The 22421-nt window shown below is 36.2% G+C and overlaps 1 protein-coding gene across 16 annotated transcripts in view; it reads left to right on the plus strand.

The window, feature by feature from the left end:
• The window catches only part of SMG7 (SMG7 nonsense mediated mRNA decay factor), an 84546-nt gene that overhangs the window by 31008 nt on the left and 31117 nt on the right, over positions 1-22421 (plus strand). For 7 of the 16 annotated variants that reach the window (XM_005609779.4, XM_070267849.1, XM_070267847.1 and 4 more), the window contains 3 exons: positions 14823-14854; positions 17210-17327; positions 19363-19495. In XM_005609779.4, the coding sequence (XP_005609836.1) occupies positions 14823-14854; positions 17210-17327; positions 19363-19495 (283 nt within the window). Of the gene's footprint in view, positions 1-4882; positions 5022-14822; positions 14855-17209; positions 17328-19362; positions 19496-22421 lie in introns of all 16 variants that reach the window. The other 9 variants (XM_070267844.1, XM_005609780.4, XM_001489634.7 and 6 more) reach the window with 2 other exon arrangements.

A 22421-nucleotide genomic window follows, 5' to 3' on the forward strand; every position in this document is an offset into this window, starting at 1 on the left:
TGAATATCTGAATTGTTGAAAACTGAGGTCAGTTGTGCATCATGGAATAATGAATAGAAATTGTTTATGCTCTGGAATTCTGATACACCTGGATTTGAATCCCAGTCTTAGCACTTACTATCTTTATGATCTTGGGCAATTTTCCTAAAATCTCTGAGCCCTTGTTTCTTTATTTATAAAATTGGAAAAATAGTAATTATCTCAAGTTGCTATGAAAACTAAATTGGGAATAGTTTATGTAATCTCCTTGTTATTCAGTAGGCCCCCAATAACTGTTAGTCATCTTTCCTTCTGTGTATATTCACTTTAAATTTTATTCTTTCATTCATGGACTTTTTTTCCTTTTAAACATGTGCAATATTTAAACAAACCCCAATGGCATTCATGAGACTCTGTTTTCAGCCTTTTTTTTCCTCCATTGAATCTTTCCATCTTATTATTTATCGCATTCCATCCCATTAAAATATGTTATGTATCCCATCTTAAAAACTTTTTTGACTCTCACATCTCCCTCCAGCTACTGCCTCTCTTCCCTGGATAAAGATGTCTAAACTCAGTTTTAGTCTCAGTTCCGCTCCTCCTATTTTCTGTTGAAGTCAGTCTATGGGCTTGTGCCCCTACTTCTCCACCGAAATTGTTCTTGATATCCTCAATGACTTCCACATTACTAAATCCAATAATCAGTTCTCAGGCCTCATTTTACTTGATGCATCAGCAGCATTTGTTGATTTTTGCCCTCTTTCTTGAAGCTCTTTCTTTATTTGGGTTCTAGGACACCATGTTCAACAAATTTTCCTTTCACCTGTCTGGCCATTAGTTCTCAGTCTGTTTACTGTTCCCTTCTCATCTCTAGCCTCTGTATACTGATGACTCTCAAATGAATATCTGTAGTCTAAACTTTTCCTTTAAGCCCCAGACTCTTTAACTATCAGTTACATTCGTTGGATGTATACTAATCATCTCAAACTTATCATTATCAAAAATAATGGCAAGTGCTTATATAATACTGTGTGCCAAGTATTGTTGTCCCAAAGTGGACTCTTCCCCCATACCTACTGTATCATCTTTCTCTTGTTATTGAATGGCAAATCCACTATTCCAGCTGCTTAGACTGAAAACCATGAATGATTTTTGATTCTCCTCTCTCTCTCTTTATTTTTTTATTCAACAAATGTTCTTGGTCAGAGTCTGATTACATCTTACCAGCTCCACTGCTGCCTGCTGGTCCAAGCCTGTCAATGCTCAACATAGCAGCCAGGTGGAACCTGTTAAAATCTACGTTAGATCATATTGCCTCTTTGCTTTAAATCCCCAAAGTTTCCTGTCGCTCAGCCCATCTAACTCAAGTTGGATGACTCAGTCATCCAGTGGCTCACCCTGACCCTGAATGGTCCAAGATGACCTCACTCAAATGTCTGGAGCCTCAGCTGTGGTATCTGTGATAGGTGGGAAAACTGGGTCTCCTCTTTCCAAGTGGTCTCTCATCCTTAGCTTCATAACATGGTGATGATGTTACAAAGGGGTGAGCCCAAATACCCAAGTGCTTATTAAGCCTCTGTTTGTGTCACATTTGCTGAAGCCCCCTTGGCCAAAGTAAGTCACATGGCCAAGCCCAGGGTCAGTGTGTTAAGGGAGTTCACAAGGGTGCAGATGCCAGCAAGTGTGTGATTCATTGGGGGTCATTAATATAACGGTCTTCCATCTCTGTGATCTTATCAGGTTTAATTTGTTAAATTATTTGATTATAATACAGAACCCCTTTATTCAGATAGGAAAATAATAAGGAAAAAAGAAGTCTGACTAGATAAAACTGATGTCTGAAAGTATAGGCTAAATAGTAGTTCTTTGGTGGAAAAATCAGATTTGACTTTTGTATATCTTTTATTTTTTGATTTCAGAGACCGAAACAAGTAGGGAATACTGTATGTACCATAATAATGTACAGATTCTTTTATTTTGTTAAATCAGAGAGTATCTTAAATATTGTTGGTAGCTGTTTGAGTTAACTACCTTGGCCATCTTCCATGTTATCCCCCTGTTCCAAGTTGGGAAGTTGTGCTTTATTTGTCCCTAACCTAAATTTATATGGTGTTTTACCTTATATAAAGGACTGTTTGCTGTTTCTTTTTCCAGTCTAATTTTTTTTACCTGTCACTTCTCAAAGGATATAGTCACACCCTTGTTTTCTTCAAATCACCTCTGTTCTTTGTCATGTCATATTGTCGTCTCAGTTGTTTTCTCTCATTCTTACCATTTTCCAATAAGTCTGGTCTGTTATTACTTACGTTAACACTCATCTTAATTGTAGTGTCTACTCATATTTTTGCTTTCACTTTCCTATCTTTGTTTGAAATTCTGTTAACCTTCTCTTACCATTGTAAGTATGTGCAGTCTTTGATTACTTTATTATGTCTTCAAGGGTAGTCTTACCTGACCATTTATGTATTGAAATACTAATTTTATTAAAAATTGCCTTCCTTTTATTTTTCCTCTTTATTACCTGTAAGGCATTTAGTTATTCATTTTTAATGCATTAAATAAGTGGTTTATATTATCTTGTTATTTTATTTCAGGAAGATACAGGGATTGTTGTATAGATCCCAATACGAGGAAAACAAAATCTGAATATTTCAGAGACCCAAGTAAATGATCATGGACTTCTCTAATTGTATAAAATAGTAAATTTTCTGAACTTAAAAGGAAGTATGTTATTCCTGGTTATCAATAAGATGAAAAACCTTTCAAATTGTTTTCTTGGAAGACTTTTGAAGGTGTTGTCAATGTTGAGAAACCTTGAATTTTTAGGGTCTTGGCCTTTTGAAAGACTGTTTAGTCCAAATTAGCATGTTTGTTTGAGCAGCTTGCTGTCTGGCAGGCGTTGTTAGGCACCAGATATGCAAGGTTAAATAGACAGTCTCTAGTGGAGGAAATGGGTAAACAAATAACTTCATCATAGTGCAGTGAGCGCCGTAATAGAAGTGGGCATTAAGATGCACTGGGAGTGCTTGGCCGAGCCAAGGCCCTCTTACAGGAGTTGCTGACTCTTAAAATAAGAGAAAGGGTAACCAGACAAGGAGGGAAGAGGGCGGGCATTCCAGGTTGAGCGACAGAGCATGAATAAAGATACTGAAGGGGAAAAATAGCAAGGAACTGAAAGTAATTTGGTTTTGTTGGGTCATAAAGTGTAAAGTGAGGAGCTGTGGGACCTTACATGCCGTAGTAAGGAGCTTGAGTTTTATCATGGGCTATTTTCTCTCAGTCTTTCCGCTAAAGTACAGCTAAGTCACAGGAGATTGAATATATGCTTTGTAAGTATGGAAACAAAGTCCACATAGACCTTTTGCATGTTTGACTGGTGTTATATTGTTAAAAATTAAGAATAACTTTGTCTTCTATTCTAGAATTGATAAGTGTAAGTTCTTAGCTTTAATTTCCTAATTTATAGAATGAGGATAATAACGACATTTCCATCTTAGGATTGTTGGGAGGAGGAATAATATATATAATGATGATAATAATGACAACGACAGTAATAGCTAACTTTTTTTGAGGGTTGACTTACCAAGGAATGGTCCTAAGTGCTTTATTTCTATTACCTCATTTAATCTTCAGAACATCTCAATGAGGTAGGTACTTTTATTATCTCCTTCTTACTTCTAACAAAACTGGAGCATAGAGAAGTAATTTTCCTAAGGTTACATAACTAGCAAGTTGCAGAGCTTGGTTTGAACCCAGGCAGTCTGAATACAAGACACTTAACCACTACATTATACTCCCATTCTATGAGACCATGCATATAGAACATTCAGCATAGCATCTGCCACATAATAATTGTAAATGTAAGCAGTTATCAGTAGCCAATAATAATTACTTAATTTACTTGGTCCAAATCTTTGAGTTAAATATATGTCCCCAAGAAATTGTGCTGTTTTTTCTGTGGCTTAACTCTGGGTATACCATTGAATGCAGACAGTGTGACACCCAATCCCATGCTTTTAACCACTACTTTCTGCTGTTTCCTCCTTCCTTGTTGGTCTGTCTCCACAGCAGATTTTAAATCCATGGCAAGGGGGCTGGCCCAGTGGCACAGCGGTTAAGTTCTCACATTCCGCTTCGGCAGCTCGGGGTTCACCAGTTCGGATCCCGGGTGCGGACATGGCACTGCTTGGCAAGCCATGCTGTGGCAGGTGTCCCACATATAAAGTAGAGGAAGATGGGCACGGATATTAGCTCAGGGCCGGTCTTCCTCAGCAAAAAGAGGGGGATTGGCGGCAGATGTTAGCTCAGGGCTAATCTTCCTCAAAAAAAAAAACAAGTCCATGGCAGGGACCATATCTGTTTTGCTCATCATTGTATACCCAGTCCTTAACACTATATCTAGCACATATAAATGACCAAATCATTGTCAGTATGTGATTGAAGATCTAAAAAGCTCCCATTTTCAGCTGATCTTAGAATTTAAGCATTATTCATACTACCTATAATGTGATTTAATTGCTTTACGTGTTTTTTCTTGGGTAAGCAGTCCAGTTTGGACCAGCCACCTGCTCCTGTGTTCTCCGGGGCACTCTCACCTTGGTACTACAAGAACTCTGCTGGGTAACTGGTGTCTGTTTGTCCTGTAGAAGTCACTCAGCTTTCAGACAGGGAGGGAGATTAGGATACCATTTCGATCTAAAACTAGAATGTTAGAAATACACAAAACAGAATTTTAAAATGTGTATTCTAAGAAACTAAATACAAAAAGGAAAAATAGCTTTGATATTTTTCCTTTGCCTTTAACATTAAATCATTTCAAATAAAGAGAAATAATTTAATTTTCTTCAAGGGGGTTCTCTGTTATTGTGGGTTAACTCATATTTTCCTCCTCTCCTCTGTCTAGAATGTCTTAAACCATTCTACCTTATGAGAAATTGGATGTTCTTGCAGATAGTCATTGTGGGAGAAAACGTTTCATTTAAGTCCCAGATGAGGACCGGAAACTTGAAATCAGAGGAGCATCTGAAATCAAGTAATATTAGGTAGGATAAAAATTACAAGGGATTTCTACATGTTTGTATTCCTTTTAGAGATGTGTGTTAAAGTATTCATATTCTGTGAACACTAATAGAGTTAGAGACTTTCTGAAGCATTTGATATTGGCCAAGATGGGGGAGGGGAGTGCTAAAGATTTTTCTTTACTTATGTGGCTTCATGAGAGCTTTGGCATATGTTTACTTTGTCATGAACATTTATATCTTATAGTCCAAGGAAATTTTTTAAACATTTGCTAAAGTAAATTTAAGAAATTTTTATGTATGAGATCTCTGTTTATGGTAAGCATAGGGACATGTGATCAATCTTGTAGATTATCCTTTAGAATGGAAATTCCTCTGTTTTGGGTTATATATATAGCTGTTCATTTGAGTACAGGGAGCAACAGCTCTTGGTTCTCTATGTCAGCATGGATGTAGTCGGACCTCCTAGGTCGCTATACAAATAGGTATATGATAGTATGCTAGAGAAGCCCTCTCTAACCACATGGTCAGGTAGTAACTCTTGTCATAGCAGCTTGTATCAGTTTTAAGGACAGAACGTGTGAAAGTGCTTGATCTCAGAGATGTGGCTTTTAAATGAGAAGTGATAGTTGCCCCTAGAAATTGATAACATGACAGTGACTCCTATAGCCAGATCACTCCAGAAGACCCCCTTTACTCTATAACGCTTATGAGCTCTGGAACCAGACTGCAGGGTGGAACCCAAGCTCTGCCCCTTCCTATTTGTGTGACTTCAGGCAAGTTATTTAACCATTCTGTGCCCCCATTTCCTGACAGATTTGTTGTGAGAAGTAAAGATTTAATAATATACGAAAGCATGTAAACAGGACCTGGCAAATACTAAGTGATCAAACTATTATTATTGGGCTATTAGTTAATTATTAACAGATGAACTTAGAGTCTGTAATCACTTATCATGGCATTTCTATATTTATAGTTATGTAATCAAAACTAATGTTTGGAGAGAAGTGAAAAAATATAAATTCTTTCCAGTTTTTATGTATGTACCTCTGGTTTTATTTTCTATGCATAGTACGAATGTGGTCATCATGACTTTCAAACAGTTTGTCTTTTGTCACTTAGCATTATGTGGTGGTAGATGACCTAGAGTTTTTGACCTCCACCTTGGAATGTTGTCTTCTTCAACCCAGTGTGCTACTTCACAAAGGATCCTATGTCAGTAACCAGATTAGCAAAAGTAATTTGGTGGTCACCGAAGCATTCATGTCACAGTTGGATTACCCTTCCCTCTTGGAGTTATCACTTAGGTTCTTTTATCTAACTTACTTGTGGTCTTATTTGTTCCTCATAGCAACTCTGAAAGAGAGCTTGTATCCTGTTTTACAGATGAAGAAATTGAGGTTTCTTGGAAAGAAGCTCCAAGGTGGCACTGCTAATATGTAGGAAACCAAGATTCAGACCTAAGTCTTTTTTATTGTATATCATTTCCTGTTACGTAAAATTGCCTCTTCTATGATGCACATTTTACTATTCATTAATTCAACAAAATTTTATACCAGGCAGTATTCCAGGTGTTAGGGATACAGGACTTAACAATCTTCTCCCTCACTCCCAGTGGCTCTTCTCCTTCTCCAGTTGTCCTCTAGGTATATATCTCTATCCTTATACGCAACCATGTTGTTTTGAAATTGTCTGAATGTGTCTTTGGATCTTCCACTCAACCTTAAGTTCCTTAAAAGTAAGTAGTACCTACCATCATTAAGGCCAGCATGTGTATTATTATTTTGATTATATAGAGTAAAAATATTTACCTGTTTTAATTTGCACTTACTAGTTGTATTTCCTTTTCTGAATTAGTGGTTTGGTCCTCTGCCGATTTATCTGTTGATGCAGTCATGTACCATAGAGCAACATTTCAGTCAATGACAGACCGCATATACAACAGTGGTCCTGTAAGATTAGTACCATACAGCCTAGGTGTGTAGAAGGCCGTGCCATCTAGGTTTGTGTAAGTCCACTCTATGATGTTTGCACAACAACAAAGTCAACTAATGATGCATTTCTCAGGACATATCCCCATTGTTAAGCAGTATGTGACTGTGTCCTGATTTATTTTCATATTAATTTTTCCATTGTGCCTGATCCATATGGTTCTCAGCACTTTTTCTCAATTCTTTTTTTTTTTGCCTTTCGTAAGGTTCCCTTTCTTATTCATTTTGTAATTATCCCAAAGATTCGTCATTCTCCTCAGTTTATCTCCCTCAAACTTTCAGACACTGATCTGATCTCCTACTTTATCTCTGAAATCGAGGCAGTGTATCTGTGAATTCTCTTGACATCTCTCCACCCCACACTACAGCCAAATTCTCTTAGCACATTGCTGCGTAACCTTACTTCCCTCCAGTTTCATCCTGACTCTTTTTCAAAGCCAATCTTGCTCCTGTCTTATTATTCACATTCTCATCTCCTTCTATCTCTTCCAGACCATGCTTTATCAGTTTTGTTCTTTCTTATATCGTCAACCTATTTATTTCTCATAGCTTCGTTTCTTCATTCTAGACATGCTCAGGTCTCTCTCACTGAAAAAAAGAAACTTTTCTTTACCCCTGGCTCCCTTCTCAGTTTTCTTCACTCCCCAGTGTCTTAGGAGTTGACTTAAACTTCTCCTTCTCATTTGTTCTTCAACCCCATGCAATTTGACATTGTCTCTTCTCTGGCAAGACTATTGTTGACCCTCATTTCACCAAATCCCACATAATTTCCAGTCCTCATAGTACTTTTCTGCTTCCTTTGATATTGTTGACTGCTTTCCTTTTTTGTCTTTTTCCATACGCCACTCTTCTTTTGCCCTCACATACCTGTTTGATAGTTTCTTCTTGCTGGTCTTCATGGACTTTGTTTTATCTGCTCCTCAAAAATGAAGATAGCCACTTCCACCCTTCTGCCTTTCTGTACAATTACATTTACTCTCATGCTTTTAACTGTCACCAATGTGCTGATCATTGCAGCTCTGTATCCCTAGTCTTGATATATTCCCTGTGCTTCACACTCATCTCTAAGTGTCTGCTCACAGACCTCCACTTTCTCACATACCCAGCTATCCAAGCTAACAATCTGGCAATGATTTTAGACTGTTTCCTCTGTTTTATCGGTCCTTCTGCCAGTTGTACTTCCAGATATTTCTTGAATCTAGGTTTTTCTGTCCATCTGTATTATCACTTCCTCTCTTCCTGTCTTGCCCTTTTAAAATCCAACTTCCATGGATCTTGTTACTGTAATCTTTTAAAAATGCAGTTCTGACATGCTATGCCCCTGCTTAAAACTCCACTGGTTTCCTGTTACTTAAAAGGCAATCTCAGCTCCTTAACATGGCACGCAAGGCCTCACAGTCTGCCGTCTGCCTTGATTGTCCAGCTCATCTCCTGTAGCTTCCTGTCTTACGTTTTGTGCTCTAGTCTACCTCCTTCAGTGGCTTAGCTTTGCTTTTATTGTTGTGCTATTTTCTCTGCCTGGAAAGATAACTCTTTCTCATCCCTTGAGATTCTCAGACCAGAATCCTCCCTTAATAAAACTAGGTACACTCTTTCAAATAATAGAGATTGTAGAGTGAATGTTGTAATACACAGCATTGGAGTGTCAGGAGATTTGAAAATTCATGGCAAACTGTAAAATGCCATAGAGAGAAAGCAAGTTAGTATTTTCATTATCTCTTACTGAGAAAAACTCCTTTAGGAGTAGCATCTTCCCTGGATGTTCTTTTCTACAGGAGATTCAACAGTAGAGCAATATGATTTATTTTTTCCTGATTAATACCGTGAAACTTGGTGATGTCTTAGAGATCTGTAGATTGTGTTATGTGTGCTTGCGTGTGTAAGCATACACTCACTTTATAGTTTCTGGCCTATTATTTAGCACAAATAATTGTGATTAAGGTATTATGTTTCTGATTATAATTGATGAATGTTGTTATTATCTAAAATACTCCTTAGTACTCTGTGGAAATAAGTAAACAAATTAACTTGAAATAAAACCTGCCCTGGCTCTTATTTAAATTTCCAAAAACGTACTCTAGCGTTGCCTTCCAAAACAAAAGAGGTTGACCCACCTTTCCTTAGCAACTGTGAGTTTAGAAGATATTGGCTTTTATTTCTATGTTCTGCTCGTAGGAGAAAGCGGGTTGGGAGTTCAGGTAGAAGGAATCTTTATTGTATCTGCCCCTGATTTGGAAGTATCTTATATTTTTAAACTGTGAATCTTAATGTGTATTCTTAAGAGAGATTATCCTATGTATGTTAATCTTGCATTGTTATATAAGTGCTATGTATAATGAAGATATTTGTTAAAGAAAATAACCATTAATTTTCATTTTTTTTCCTCTAGTGACATTATCAAAAAATGGTCATAAAATGTTTAAGTATTGAAAGCCCCAGTTCTATGGGCTATCAAACATTCTAGATTTTTTTTTCTTCCAATCTTGTATAAGAGAGGAACTATGATATAATGGTTAGGAGTTAGCCTCTGGAACCCAAGTAATTGAGTTCAAATGCTACCTCTACTGCTTACTAACTTGATGACCTTGGACTTGTTACTTAACCTCTATCTCCTTGGGTTTGTTCAGCTATAAAGTGGGGGCAGTAATATTATATAGAGTGGATTAAATGATTACTTTCTGTGAAACCCTTAGAATAGTGTCTGGCAATAGTAAGTGCTATACACAGTGTTAGCTATTTTAGTACCTGGTGCATTAGAATGCATTAAATGTAGTTATAGATCTTGACGATCATGTTGTGTCCAAGAGTATTGTTTTGGATTGTTCGCTTTCAGCATATTTGATTATCCCTGAATGTTTCAGATTTTTTTCAGTCTTTTAATGACTTTTTCTATTTTCTTTTTTTGTTTTAGATTTTATTTTTCCTTTTTCTCCCAAAGCCCCCCAGTACAGAGTTGTGTATTTTTAGTTGTGGGTCCTTCTAGTGGCTACTTTTTCTTTTTTATTGCTTGATGGAAGTGCTTAATTTCTGTTATTATTTAAGAACTGAGACAATATATTGAGTGTTTTTAAAGCTTTATGTTTTATGACTATTTAATAGTGCTGTTTTATTATTGAAGACATGATGATTTTAATTCTTGGATTCTTCATTTATTCTTTTTTTTTTTTTTAAAATTGGCACCTGAGGGGCTGGCCCCGTGGCCAAGTGGTTAAGTTCTCGCGCTCTGCTTCAGCAGCCCAGGATTTCACCGGTTTGAATCCTAGGCATGGACATGGCACTGCTAGTCAAGCCATGCTGAGGCAGCATCCCACATGCCACAACTAGAAGCACCCACAACTAAAAATACACAACTATATACCGGGAGGGCTTTGGGAGAAGAAGGAAAAATAAAATCTTTGAAAAGAAAAAAGATTGGCACCTGAGCTAACATTTGTTGCCAATTATTTTTTTTCCTCCCTCTTCTCCCCCAGTACGTGCTTGTATGTTCTAGTTGTGAGTGCCTCTGGTTCTTCTATGTGGGATGCCACCTCAGTGTGGCCTGATGAGCGGTGCCATGTCCATGTCCAGGATCTGAACTAGTGAAACCCTCGGCCACTAAAGCGGAGCACACGAACTTAACCACTTGGCCATGGGGCCGGCCCCAGTTTATTCGTTCTTTTCATTAATTCCTTCAGCTTAAAGTAAGAATAAAAAGGAACTCATGTTGCCACTCCATCTACCAAGAGAAGACACTTTAAAACTCTTATCTCTTTATACAAGCATTGGCTATAAACTGTAATACTAATCTTTAACAGTATCAGCCTTTAACAAAACTAGGAGGTCAGTTGAAGTGTAGTATTTTGTTTTCTTTATAAAATAATCGAATAGCTAATTTTGTGTTAATCTTTATGAAAGCAGTTGATGTAAGATCACATATCGATTTCGTTTCTTATATATTATGTACTATTAAAAAAGAAAACTAATAACTGGCGAGGGGATTGGGATTCCTCTTTTTGTGAGTTAGTAATTCTTAGTTTTTCTGTCACCTGTCTGAGTATTTTTGGTACACAGAAAAAGGGAAGAGTTAGTGGGTAACAGTATATAAACCTCATTAGGTTTTAAACAGTTTGCAAATAAATTCCATAAAAAAAATACAGCATGGCCTATAAGTACTAACTTTCCTCTTACATAAGAGTGTATTTTTTTAACATTATGTCTTCATGAGAAGATTATAGTATTACCTAATAAAAATAGATCTGAGGAAACTTATTGATGATTCTTCATATGGGAAAACTATTTGGCTTGGGAACTTATGAATATTTTACTTCTCATTTTTTTGATTGAGTACTCCCTAGAGCAGGAGAGGCAAACTTTTCTGTAAAGGGGCCAAATAATAAATATTTTAGGCTTGGTAAGGCCATGTGGTTGTTGTCTCAACTACTCGGCTCTGCCCTTGTAGCAGAAAGCAGCCATAGACAATATGTAAACGAATGGGCGTGACTGTTCCAGTATAATTCGTTTGCAAAAATAGATCCAGGGTGAAGGAGGGAATTTCACCCACAGGCTGACCACTGCACTAGAATATGAATTTTACTTCTAGTGGTGTTTCTGATAAAAATCTCAGATATAATTTATTTTCTGTTGTGAATAGATCTTTAGCCTTGATGACTTAAATGTTAGGCTTTAGTTGACAGCATGAAACTGAACTAGATAAGTCTTTGTTAGCTTTTTATGTCATAGAATTTTTTATTCTAATTTGAAAAAATGGAAATAACCTGGACTTTGAAGTCAGAAAGAACCAAGGTTGTACTTAATTGTACCTAATTGCTTTGTGACTGAACAAGTTATTTCACATTTCAACGCTTCAATTTCCTTCTTTATAGAAAGGAAATAATAGTAGCTATCTCCCAAGGTCGTTATATTTTCCATTTAGCTATCTTTTCATCAATTCAATTAGGCAAGATTATTTTAGTCTTTAGAATGTATCTCTTTCGGAACCTAGGAAAGAGCTGTGCACAGAGATCATCACCTCTACCCTTGTCATACTGAGGGATCAGATCGCCTGGAATTTCAAAATACTTTAACATTTGTGTCAGATAGTTTTTATGACATTTTTGTACTTTTGTTAGTGCTTGAATTTTTAGTTTTACTTTTTTTTGGCATAGATTGTGATATATAAAAATAGAGAGTAAAATTTCAATCTTTGTTTATCACTGGAAGCCTATTCCAGAATCTGCTGAAATTCTGGTTCTTCTCTTACTGACACCGTATGAGAGAAGCAGATTATTTATAAATAGTTCTTGTTATATGCTCAATATGGTCTTCATTTGACTGGAAATTGCTATCCTCATTAGGCAGATGTTAGCATACTGAAATGATTTTTGTTCATCTTTACAAGCAAATCTTGCTGGGAATGAGAAGACAACCTTGAGACACATGAGCCTAAGTGTAAGGTATCTTGTATATACTTGAGTACAAATTTTTAGCTAACGTGGAAGTGTAGTAAAATAAATCCTCTGTAACTCTGTAACTAGGGACAGAATGAAAAGGTTATTGAATCCAGTAAAAATGCATAGTTAGCACTGGCTCTCTCACTATAATGTTCATAAATTAGTGCTCCCGTAGGATTTTTGAGGAGGAGGAGAAGAGGTTGTTGTGACAATGGCAGAATAGGATATGTGGTATTCATTGTTAAGTTGTATGATCTTAGGGTTTAAGGGTATAAGCCAACAACCTTGTGAGAATTTTTTTTTTAATGGCATAAGCTTAACACCCAAAGCAAACAGTGATATTTGTGTCTTCTGGAATTTCCATTGTATGGATAATGGAATTGGATGTGATGGTACATTTTAGGACTAAGTATAGCTGTTTATTTAGTATTGTTTATTTATACTGATAGTTCTCATACGGTTCGTGATTATCTCTCTGGCACTCTATTGTGATTCTGTTGTTTAAACACTTAATTATTTTGAAACGTGAATATCTTTTTAAAGGCTAAGAAAATGAAAAGATTCGTGTTAACATTTTGATGAAACTAAAATTCGCAACTGATATTAAATACCTTATAAATTATGTAAAACATTTGCAGTAAAAATTTTAGAATTTCTCAATATTCTCTAGCTTTTATGTCGAATTTTGTTTTTAAGAATGGCAATCTCTTAAGCTTGTATACTTACCTTCTTAAATAGAGTATATGAACATGATTTATCCTTTTTCTTTTCTTCAGTTAAAATAGTATTTATTGAATGCCCACTGTGTGCTAGTGCTGTGCCAGTAGGCATAGGGGTTGTGATGGCAAGCATTCTTAAAATCTGTGATGCATATTATGAAGAACAAATACGAATGCTTTGGGAGCATAAAACAGAAATATCCTTCATCTATTAGGGTTCAAGACAGGCTTCCTGAGGAAATAATGTCTGTGACTGAGGCAAAGGATGAGTAGTCATTAACCAGACAAAAGGGAAGAAGGTGTTCCTAGCAAAGGGACTCTTCTTTACAAAGGCCCTGAGTGTGAAGGCAGCAGAACACATTGGAGAAACCAGAAGTCCAGTGATTGGAGCACAGAGATCAAGGAGAGAAGAAAATAAATAATGGTAGAAATAGAGTGCAGAGACTCTTTTTAGAGTGCACATGACTACTGAAGAGTAGGACACTTTAAAAAGGTTATGTTGTTTACCCTAAGAGCAGTGGGAAATCATTAAAGTGTTTTAAATGGGCAATTGGTAAGGCCAGATTTGCATTTTTGAAAGATCCCTCTGACAGCAGTGGGGAGAAGAGTGAAATGGAGAAAATGGTGGTTTTGCAGTAATCCAGGCAAGGGATGGTTGTAACTTGAATGAGGATGACTGAAGAGGAAGTAAAGGAAAATCGACAGATTCAAAATATATTCAGTAGGTGAAAGTCTCTGGAGTTGAGAGATTACTAGGGATTTGAGAGAAAGTTGTCATAGATGTCTTCCAGGTGTCTGCCCCTCACAACTGGAAAGCTGTGATACATTTGTTAAGGTAAAAAACACTAGAAAAGAGAACCAGGGATGCAAGTGGGGATGGGTCATGAGTTCAGTTTTAGACCTCTTGAATACAGGCACTTCTTGAAGAATTTAAGAGAGAGAAAAGCGGCTAGAGGAGAACATGGGACAGAAGGTTTTAAAATCTGTGAGAGACTTGGGCATGTTTAAATACTAAAGAGAAGGAAGGATCCAATAGAGAGGGAAGTTTCAAAATTTTTGAAAGAAGGTAAGGGATAATTAAAGGAGCAGAAGTCCTTAAGAAAGGCTAGAAAGAGCATACCTAAGTAGATTACTGGCCTTAAGAGCTGCAGTACCTCTAGTGTTTTAACAAGAGAAAGAAAGAAGTGGGCTGTGAGAATGTAGTATTTAGTGACTGGGCATTGTTTTTCCTGAGCTATGAGGCTGTCCTTTGCTTAAAGGGGTCAGGGGTGAGGAACGGTGCAGAAATTAGCAGCATGAGGAGAATGGAGATTTGAAATATAATGGCTAGTGAATTGAGAAACATAGGATTTCCTGTCTGCGTTGAGGGAAAATTTTTTATTTAGTGAATATCATTTAATGTTATCTTAAAAACATCAGATTTGGAGAAAAACAGCAAGAAAGTGAACTCTACTCAGTAGAAAAGTTTATGATGATCCTGTAAACTTTTAAGTAACGGCATCAATTTGCCATGATCTAGAGCTAGCTTGGATGTTAAAGCAGGGACACTGTTTGCACTGCCACAAATAGAGCTGTTAGGCATCCGTATTGTAGTGTATGATTTTACTTAACTTTTAACTTTTGGTGTTATTTATGTTGGGTAGGCCTAGTTTGTTTCTAACTAATGTTCTTTTTTCCCTTTTTTAGGCAGGCAGAAGTCCTGAAGGCTGACATGACAGGTATTGGCTGGCTTATTTGTTTTTCACAACTTACTTTATACCACTAAATTAAGGAAAGGGTATCATCTTTCCTGTATTACTTGTAGGACTGGGCCAGTTGCCAAAAAGGATGATAACTTACTATTTGCTTTAAATATTTACTGTTTTTGTACCTTGAATTCTTACTAAGATGACTTGTCAAGAATTTTATATAATCTGTGCTACATTGAATTGAATATTACCTAATTTAATACAATAAGCATTAATTTTTATGAACTATTTATCAACAATTTAAGACATACAGAAAAATAATTCATATATCATATGAACACAAATGTCTGGTGTTAGATTCATATCTTCTGTTTATAATTCCCCAAACTTGAATAGTAGGTAAACCTTCAGAAAAAATATTTGCAGGAAAACTCTACTGAACATCCTTGAAATTGAGTGAGCTACCTTGACACCTTTCTTTTCTCTCTGTCTTTTATGTTTTGAATAATAGCTAAGATGTTTTTGAAAGATTAGCTGGACTTAGTAACTGAAAGGAACAGGTGATTTTTACTCCTAAAGTAGGAAATATATGGCAGTAACGAAGTAGTGATCATTATGCTCTCTATAATAGCCGCCCTGTAGGCCGTCCTAAAATGTAAGAGATGTATGATAATGAATCTCATTCTGATTTTTGAGGAATTTAGTTCTGCAGTGAAATCCATGAAGAAGAGTGAAACTATTGTGGTAACGAACATTCTTGCCAAAATTTACAATCAAGAGGAAATGGGCTTATTTCTTCTTTTTTCTCAACTTCTAGAATTGCAGGCAAATGTTCAAAGAATTTGTGAGTAATTTCATTGTCATTTAAGGAAAAAAGCAAAAAACCCCACCAAAAACACTCTGTATGGGTTTACTTAGTAGCACTTCAGTTCTTCCCATTATTAATATCATTGTCAGCATCTTCCATACTACGGATATCGGTGTCAGCTCTGAGCTGCCGTATTGTGTTCTTATATTGGCGTTGGAAGCATAATCTGTATTTATGACAGAAATCATGCATGGAGCAATGTCAAGCCATCTATGCCTTTTACTTTTTCTTAAGTATTGAACACCCTCTGTAAATAGGCTTAGAGTTTGACTTTTATAGGGAACATTTGACTGCCCAGAAATGTTAACTAAGATAGTAAGTCTACTCATTTAAATGATAGTCCATCTGATAGATCAGAGTTAATGATTCCTTATAATCCTTTTCTTGGCATTGATGAATTGAAGCAGGGTTGAATAAATCTATAAATCTATTTATTTAGTCATTAAAAACTTAATAAGAGACCAATAAGCTGATAGTAGGCCCTATTTTTAGTAGCCAGCAAACTCCATTGAGGATTAACTCAAATATTCAGGAGACTATTTGCAGAATAGGATTATGGTGGCTATAGATACTCACAGAAGACCTAAAGAAGAGTGAAGATTAGGCCATTGTGCATCAGCGAAATACGAAATGCAACCAGGCAACCTACCTAGCAGTTGGAAGTATATAATTGATAAGTCCATTATTAAGAAGTTCTATTGAGGCAGCTCACTGTCAGTTATTACACTCATAAGCCTAGTAATTGGAAAGGCTATTGTGCCTTGTAGGACTCTGGCAGACATTATGGCCCCAATTTGGTATTTGTGTAGTGAGAGCCTGACTTCCTGATTTCATCTTGCACTCGGTCTCTCATTTGGCATCTTGAGCAGTTTAATCACTGTCTGCTACCCAGTTCTCATTTACATTGAATGGCAAGTAAGAATTGCTCACAAAAGTGTCTTGGCAAACAGTCTTACCAATCATTAAAATAATGCTCACTGTCATGGCTTTATTGGCTTGACATATATAGAGTAACAGCAGAGTGCCCAAACAACTGCTGGATTGTGAGCTGACGTGAGGATTCTGTAAGGACAGTTGTAAGAATGATTCAAAAGAAAAAGAAAAAAGCTGCTTTGGACAAAGAGATATACTTATAAGAATAAACAGACCAACTTGGCAGTCCATCACTTCAAATGGGGTGACTTATGAAGCGTATGGCTTCCTCTGATATGAATACATGGAAATCCAAACCAAGAGCAAAGGGTGAAGCATTTATTTTTTTGGCCTTTTTCATTTCATAGTTTTATTTTAAAGCTACAAGACGAATACAGAAGCATTGTAAACCAGGTTTAGTCATTAATCAAAAGGTGGAAGTCATTTGAAACGTAGTAGTCTAAATCTTCCGTAGCACTCTATCGTATACACTTAAAGCAGGATTTTGTTTTGGGCAATGGAGAGGGAATGAATCATTGGTGTGGTATAATGGTCTTAACTAGCTGTTTATCTGTCTACTGTTTTGTTTTGTTTTGTTACTTCAGATTCTAAGCTGGGTCCAGCTGAGGTCTGGACGTCCAGGCAGGCTCTGCAGGACCTGTACCAGAAAATGCTAGTTACTGATTTGGAATACGCTTTAGACAAGAAAGTAGAACAGGATCTGTAAGTATTATCACTTGGGATGTCCCTGTAAAATCGAGAATCTCACGAAGATTTTAGAATAGAAAAGAACAATTTGGTTGTTTCTTTTTAACCTATCTCAGAGTAAGCTTTTTCAATGAAAAGAAAAAAGAAATTTTTTTAGTGGTTATGTGGGGTTTTTTGGGGGATTTTGGGGTTATTTTTGCTGAGGAAGATTTGCCCTGAGCTAACATCCATTGCCAACTTTCCTCTTTTTTCTTTCTTTCTTTTTTTTTTTGCTTAAAGAAGATTAGCCCTGAGCTAACATCTGGGCCAGTCTTCCTCTATTTTGTATGTGGGTCATCGGGTCAAGATGGCTAACTTAGTGGTGGGTCCACACGCAGGATCTGAACCTGCAAATCCCGGCTGCCAAAGTGGAACCTGTGGAACTTAACCACTACACCATGGGGCCAGCCTCATACTTGTGATTTTTTTAAACAAAATATTTGACCATTGGTATCACTTTAGATACAGTCTTAGGTGGCAAGAGGGGAAAATGTTTAGAGTAGAGTCTTATTAAGGTCTTTAGGGCATATCATAAAAACAAGTGTATGTGTATTTCAAGTACTAAGAGGCAGTATTTGGATTCTTTATGTTGTATTCAGTCCTACATTTAAGCCATGATTTAGAAAAAGAAATTCAAGAGTAGGCTTTAGATAAATCTTTCTTTGGTAAATGCGATTCTGAAAATTTCTCCCAAAAGAAAATGTGTTTGCATTGTAAGGAAAGTTCTTTTTAGTCAAATACATAGGTATTTCCTCCCCCCCCCCCCCCAAGACTAAAGAAAGATTTTGTATATTTAGGCTATTCCACTCATTCTTTCTATGAGGAGTGAGATGGCAGATGACCAGATTCTCAAGTGAGTAAACAAGTGCCTTTCGTGGAAGGCCTTGCCCTATTATTTGGAACACGGACATTAGCCTGATGGAAAATTAAAAATCAATTAAGAATATGCTGTTTAGAAATGCCCATTACCCTAAGTTGTGCTGAAGGTTAGTTTTTCCTGTCTTGTACACCTTTCTTGATACTTTGTATTTTGGGGAGATCTAGTAATAGACCTTAATCACAAGCACTCCATGTCTGTGATGTTAGAGTCAGGGTTAAGATTATCAGAAATGCTGAGGGAGTGATTACACCCTCATAAGTCATCAAAAATCCCAGTGCTCTAGAGCCTCAAAAGTTGACATTGGTAAAGAAGTAGGTACTTTCCAGGTAGGTTGTAAACCCTTTATCTGTGTTTGCTTCTTTTCATCAAGGCAGTAATAGCTTCCCTCCATCCTAGTTCTGTGTTTTTTTCTTTAATTTCCAGGATAGGGAGTGACTGACTATATTTTACCATAACTGAATTTAAAATGGTTCTCTGTACAACTTGATTAATGAAAGGCATTTTATAACGGGATTTTGGTATACCATATTTCAGCATTGTGTTGTTTCTTATTTTAAATAGCCAAAATTGAAATGTTAAAAAATGGGCTTATATTTCCAGCTCCAAAGAAAATATTAACACCAAAGGAAATAAACTATTAAATAGAAATAGAACTGAGTGCTGTGGGAAATAGATTTCAGGGAAATAAGAGATATGGCTTAATATTTGCAAAAGAACTTTTTCCCCCATATGTATCATTTGATAGGGTACACTCACTTGCTTTTTGGCACATTGTATGGAAATTTGTTAATAGCTTACTTTTACTTCGGTCTTGCCACTGTAGTTCTGATTTCGTACTGGGATTCCTAAATAGGTGGTAACTCTAGTAGCTCTAAAAGATTAATAGCTGAAGCCCCAATCTGATTATTCGAACATTTGGTAAGTGTTTATTAAGTTCAGTTGGATTCTACTGCGTGTCTAGTCTTGTTCAAAGGGGAGCATAAAGTTATTTAAATCAGTGAATAACTTTAATGCTGGTTTACTGTCTAGTGTGTTATAATTATAACGAACAGTTCTTTCTTGTTCTCAGGGGGACCAGTGTCTGCCCAGTGAGTCACTGCTATACCAAATAGAATTACATTTTGTTTTCAGCTGGAATCATGCCTTTAAGAATCAGATCACAACACTACAAGGCCAGGCAAAGAATCGAGCAAACCCGAATCGGAGTGAAGTTCAGGCAAATCTTTCTCTGTTCCTAGAGGCAGCTAGTGGCTTCTACACTCAGGTGAGTTTCTGCATTGTATACCAATTTTCCTAGAATTAGTGGTGAATATTCTCTTTGTACACATCTTGTTGTTTATAGAAGCACTTTGTATAACCACTGTGTGGGCCATTGATCACCTATAATTTCAAATGAATAGAAATGTCCCAAATTGTTTACCTTAACACCTTTCAAATAATGAAGACTTGGCTCTTAGAAAGGTCGATGTTTCAGCTAAAAGGTTGGAGGTATAACTGTGTGAATAGAAAAAGTGTAATAAAAGCAGTGCCTTAGTGAAGCAGCAGCAGTAGTTAGTTACAAACGGTATTCGAGCAAATGTGAATTTATAGGTATGGGTATAGTCATCGTGAAAGTAACAGCTATGTTGTGCCAGGTAGGAAATAGTCAAAATTTGTGATAGCAAGTGAGTTTTCATAGTATTATGTATACAGTAAAATTTGTATACATAATACAATTGCTTCAAATGCTATTAAACTACCTAAGAAGTGGATTAGCTTTTCCTCATTTTGAATAATAAGCTATTATTCATCATCCTCAGAGACTTTCCTTGTCCTTGGTTATATCCTGATATAACTTCTAAATCTGACAAGGTAAAAGAATAAATGAAACTTTTTTCTGAACAATGAATTTTCTTTATTGTAAGCAGAATCCTTTAGAAGACTCCTTCTTATCCATTAGTAATAGCATTCATAATTTAATTAATAAAATGTTCGTATAGAAATTCTTATCTTACACTGACAAGACAAGGTTTTGAGGATCTTGCACTGAAAGAAATCTTTAGGCTGTTCTTTCTATACTGCTGCTTGACTTTTGCTGCCTGTGTTTTAGTTCCATTTTGGTTGTACCATTTCTTTGAATGAAAAAGAAGGAAAGACTCTCAGTGTTGGCAGATGTCATATGGTTGGTTAGCCATCATCTTCAAGAGATTAGTTGTTTTACTTAGACTAAAACATCCATCACAGTTCATCATTGAAAGAACTCTTGTGTTTCTTATTCTCAAAATTTATTTTCAAATTAATGCTAATTTTAACAGTACAAGTTGATACTTCTGGAGAGAGGGGTTGAGGTGTGCCACTAACTAGTCCTTGAAGCAGATGTATTTTACAGGTAGCTGCTGAAAGCCTGCTGTTTGTAAGATACAATGCTAGGTACAGAGGATATGGAGGGAAAAGAGGCAGTCTTTATCTTGAAGAGCATATCCAGTCTAAATGAAGAGATGGATACGTTAATAGATATGTTTTTTGCTTTCTGAGTATAAAAACAATGCATACTAATTTCAAGAAATTTGAAAATTATATAAAAGTCAAAGAAATTTTTAATAATTCTCCCATTCAGGATAAATTACCACTTTAATATATATCTTTCTGGTGTTTTTATACTTTTGTACATATCCAGTCTTGTATCTGCTTTATAAACATAATGTAAGGTTTTTCTTGTACCGTTAAACGGTTTGATAAGGATCTTTATGTCTAAAGCATTTTCTCTAATACTGGATTAGTTCCTGGAGACCACTTGTTCATGGGATAGTCAGTGAAATCATTGGATGAGTAAAGTTTTAAAACTGTTGATAACGTTGTTTTGTCTTCCTAAAAGGTTATTATTTATATTTTTATATTTCCATCAGCAGTGTATGCAAGTGTCTATCTTGATGTACATTTGCCAGTGTTAAGTATTTTCAATAAAAGTGAATGAATGATTGAGTAATTTAAACTTGGTAGATGGAAAATAATTTTTCATTTAAAATTTAGTGTCTGGATTGCTGGTGATGTTGAACTTCTTTCATATTTTATTAGATATTTGTATTTTATATAATCATCTATTCATTTATTTTCCTATTCATCATTTGGCACCTAGTTTTTCCATGATGATTTGCCTGAACTCTAAATGGATATTAATTTTTTTCTATTATTTTTGACAAACATCTTTTTCTCCAGTTTCTTCTGTTGTCCTTTTGTTTTATTTAGAGTTTTTTGAAATACAGATAGATGGTATCAGGTTGGGGGTATTTTTGGCAATAAGTTTTTTCTTTGTCCTTAGATCAATGGATGTTTAGTAATGACAATAATAATTATATTTAAAGAAACAAATAGGTATTGCAATTCAAATCTTAAAATTTGAAAGAAACACCAAAATCCTACAGTAGAGTAATAAATAAATTATGGCATATCTGTTAAATGGAAATAGAAACTATTATAAATGATAGTTATGAAGATTGTTTCAAGAAGAGAAAATTGTATTACTATTAAGTGAAAAATCATGATATAAAATTATGTTTACAGTTTGACTCTCTGTGCTAATTGAGTAGTCTCAGCTCAGTGGGGTGTTAACAAAAGTGGTATCTTTTTTTTCCTCCCCAGTCACTACTTTCAACTATGCTTTTGTTGAATTCTAGATTTCCATCAAAATGTCTTGCACAGATTCCATAACATTCTGGTTGCTTTTAGGCTTTTGAATCATGATCCAGTTTTAAAACTCCAGTCTCATTTCTGATTCAGATCTCTTTGCCTTCCCCCATGCAATAGAAACTGGAACTATGAGCACAACTGAAGTGCGGGGGAGCAGTAGGGACTTGGTGCAGCTGGCCCTAGTGGAGGGAGAGGGAAGGCATCTACTTCTGCAGTACTTTTTTTTAAGATTTTATTTTTCCTTTTTCTCCCCAAAGCCCCCCAGTACACAGCTGTATGTTTTTAGTTGTGGGTCCTTCTAGTTGTGGCATGTGGGATGCCGCCTCAGCGTGGCTTGATGTGCAGTGCCATGTCCGCACCCAGGATCCAAACCCACAAAGCGGAGCTCGTGAACTTAACCACTCGGCCATGGGGCTGGCCCCTGCAATACATTTTTATAATAGCCAGTGTACAGATTGTACAGATTGGTTTGTTCTCTTGGAAAATGATTCTTATTCTTTTTTCTTTATTTTATTTTTTCGAGG

The sequence above is a fragment of the Equus caballus genome, chromosome 5 (genome assembly GCF_041296265.1).
Source record: "Equus caballus isolate H_3958 breed thoroughbred chromosome 5, TB-T2T, whole genome shotgun sequence".
Taxonomy (NCBI): Eukaryota; Metazoa; Chordata; class Mammalia; order Perissodactyla; family Equidae; genus Equus; species Equus caballus.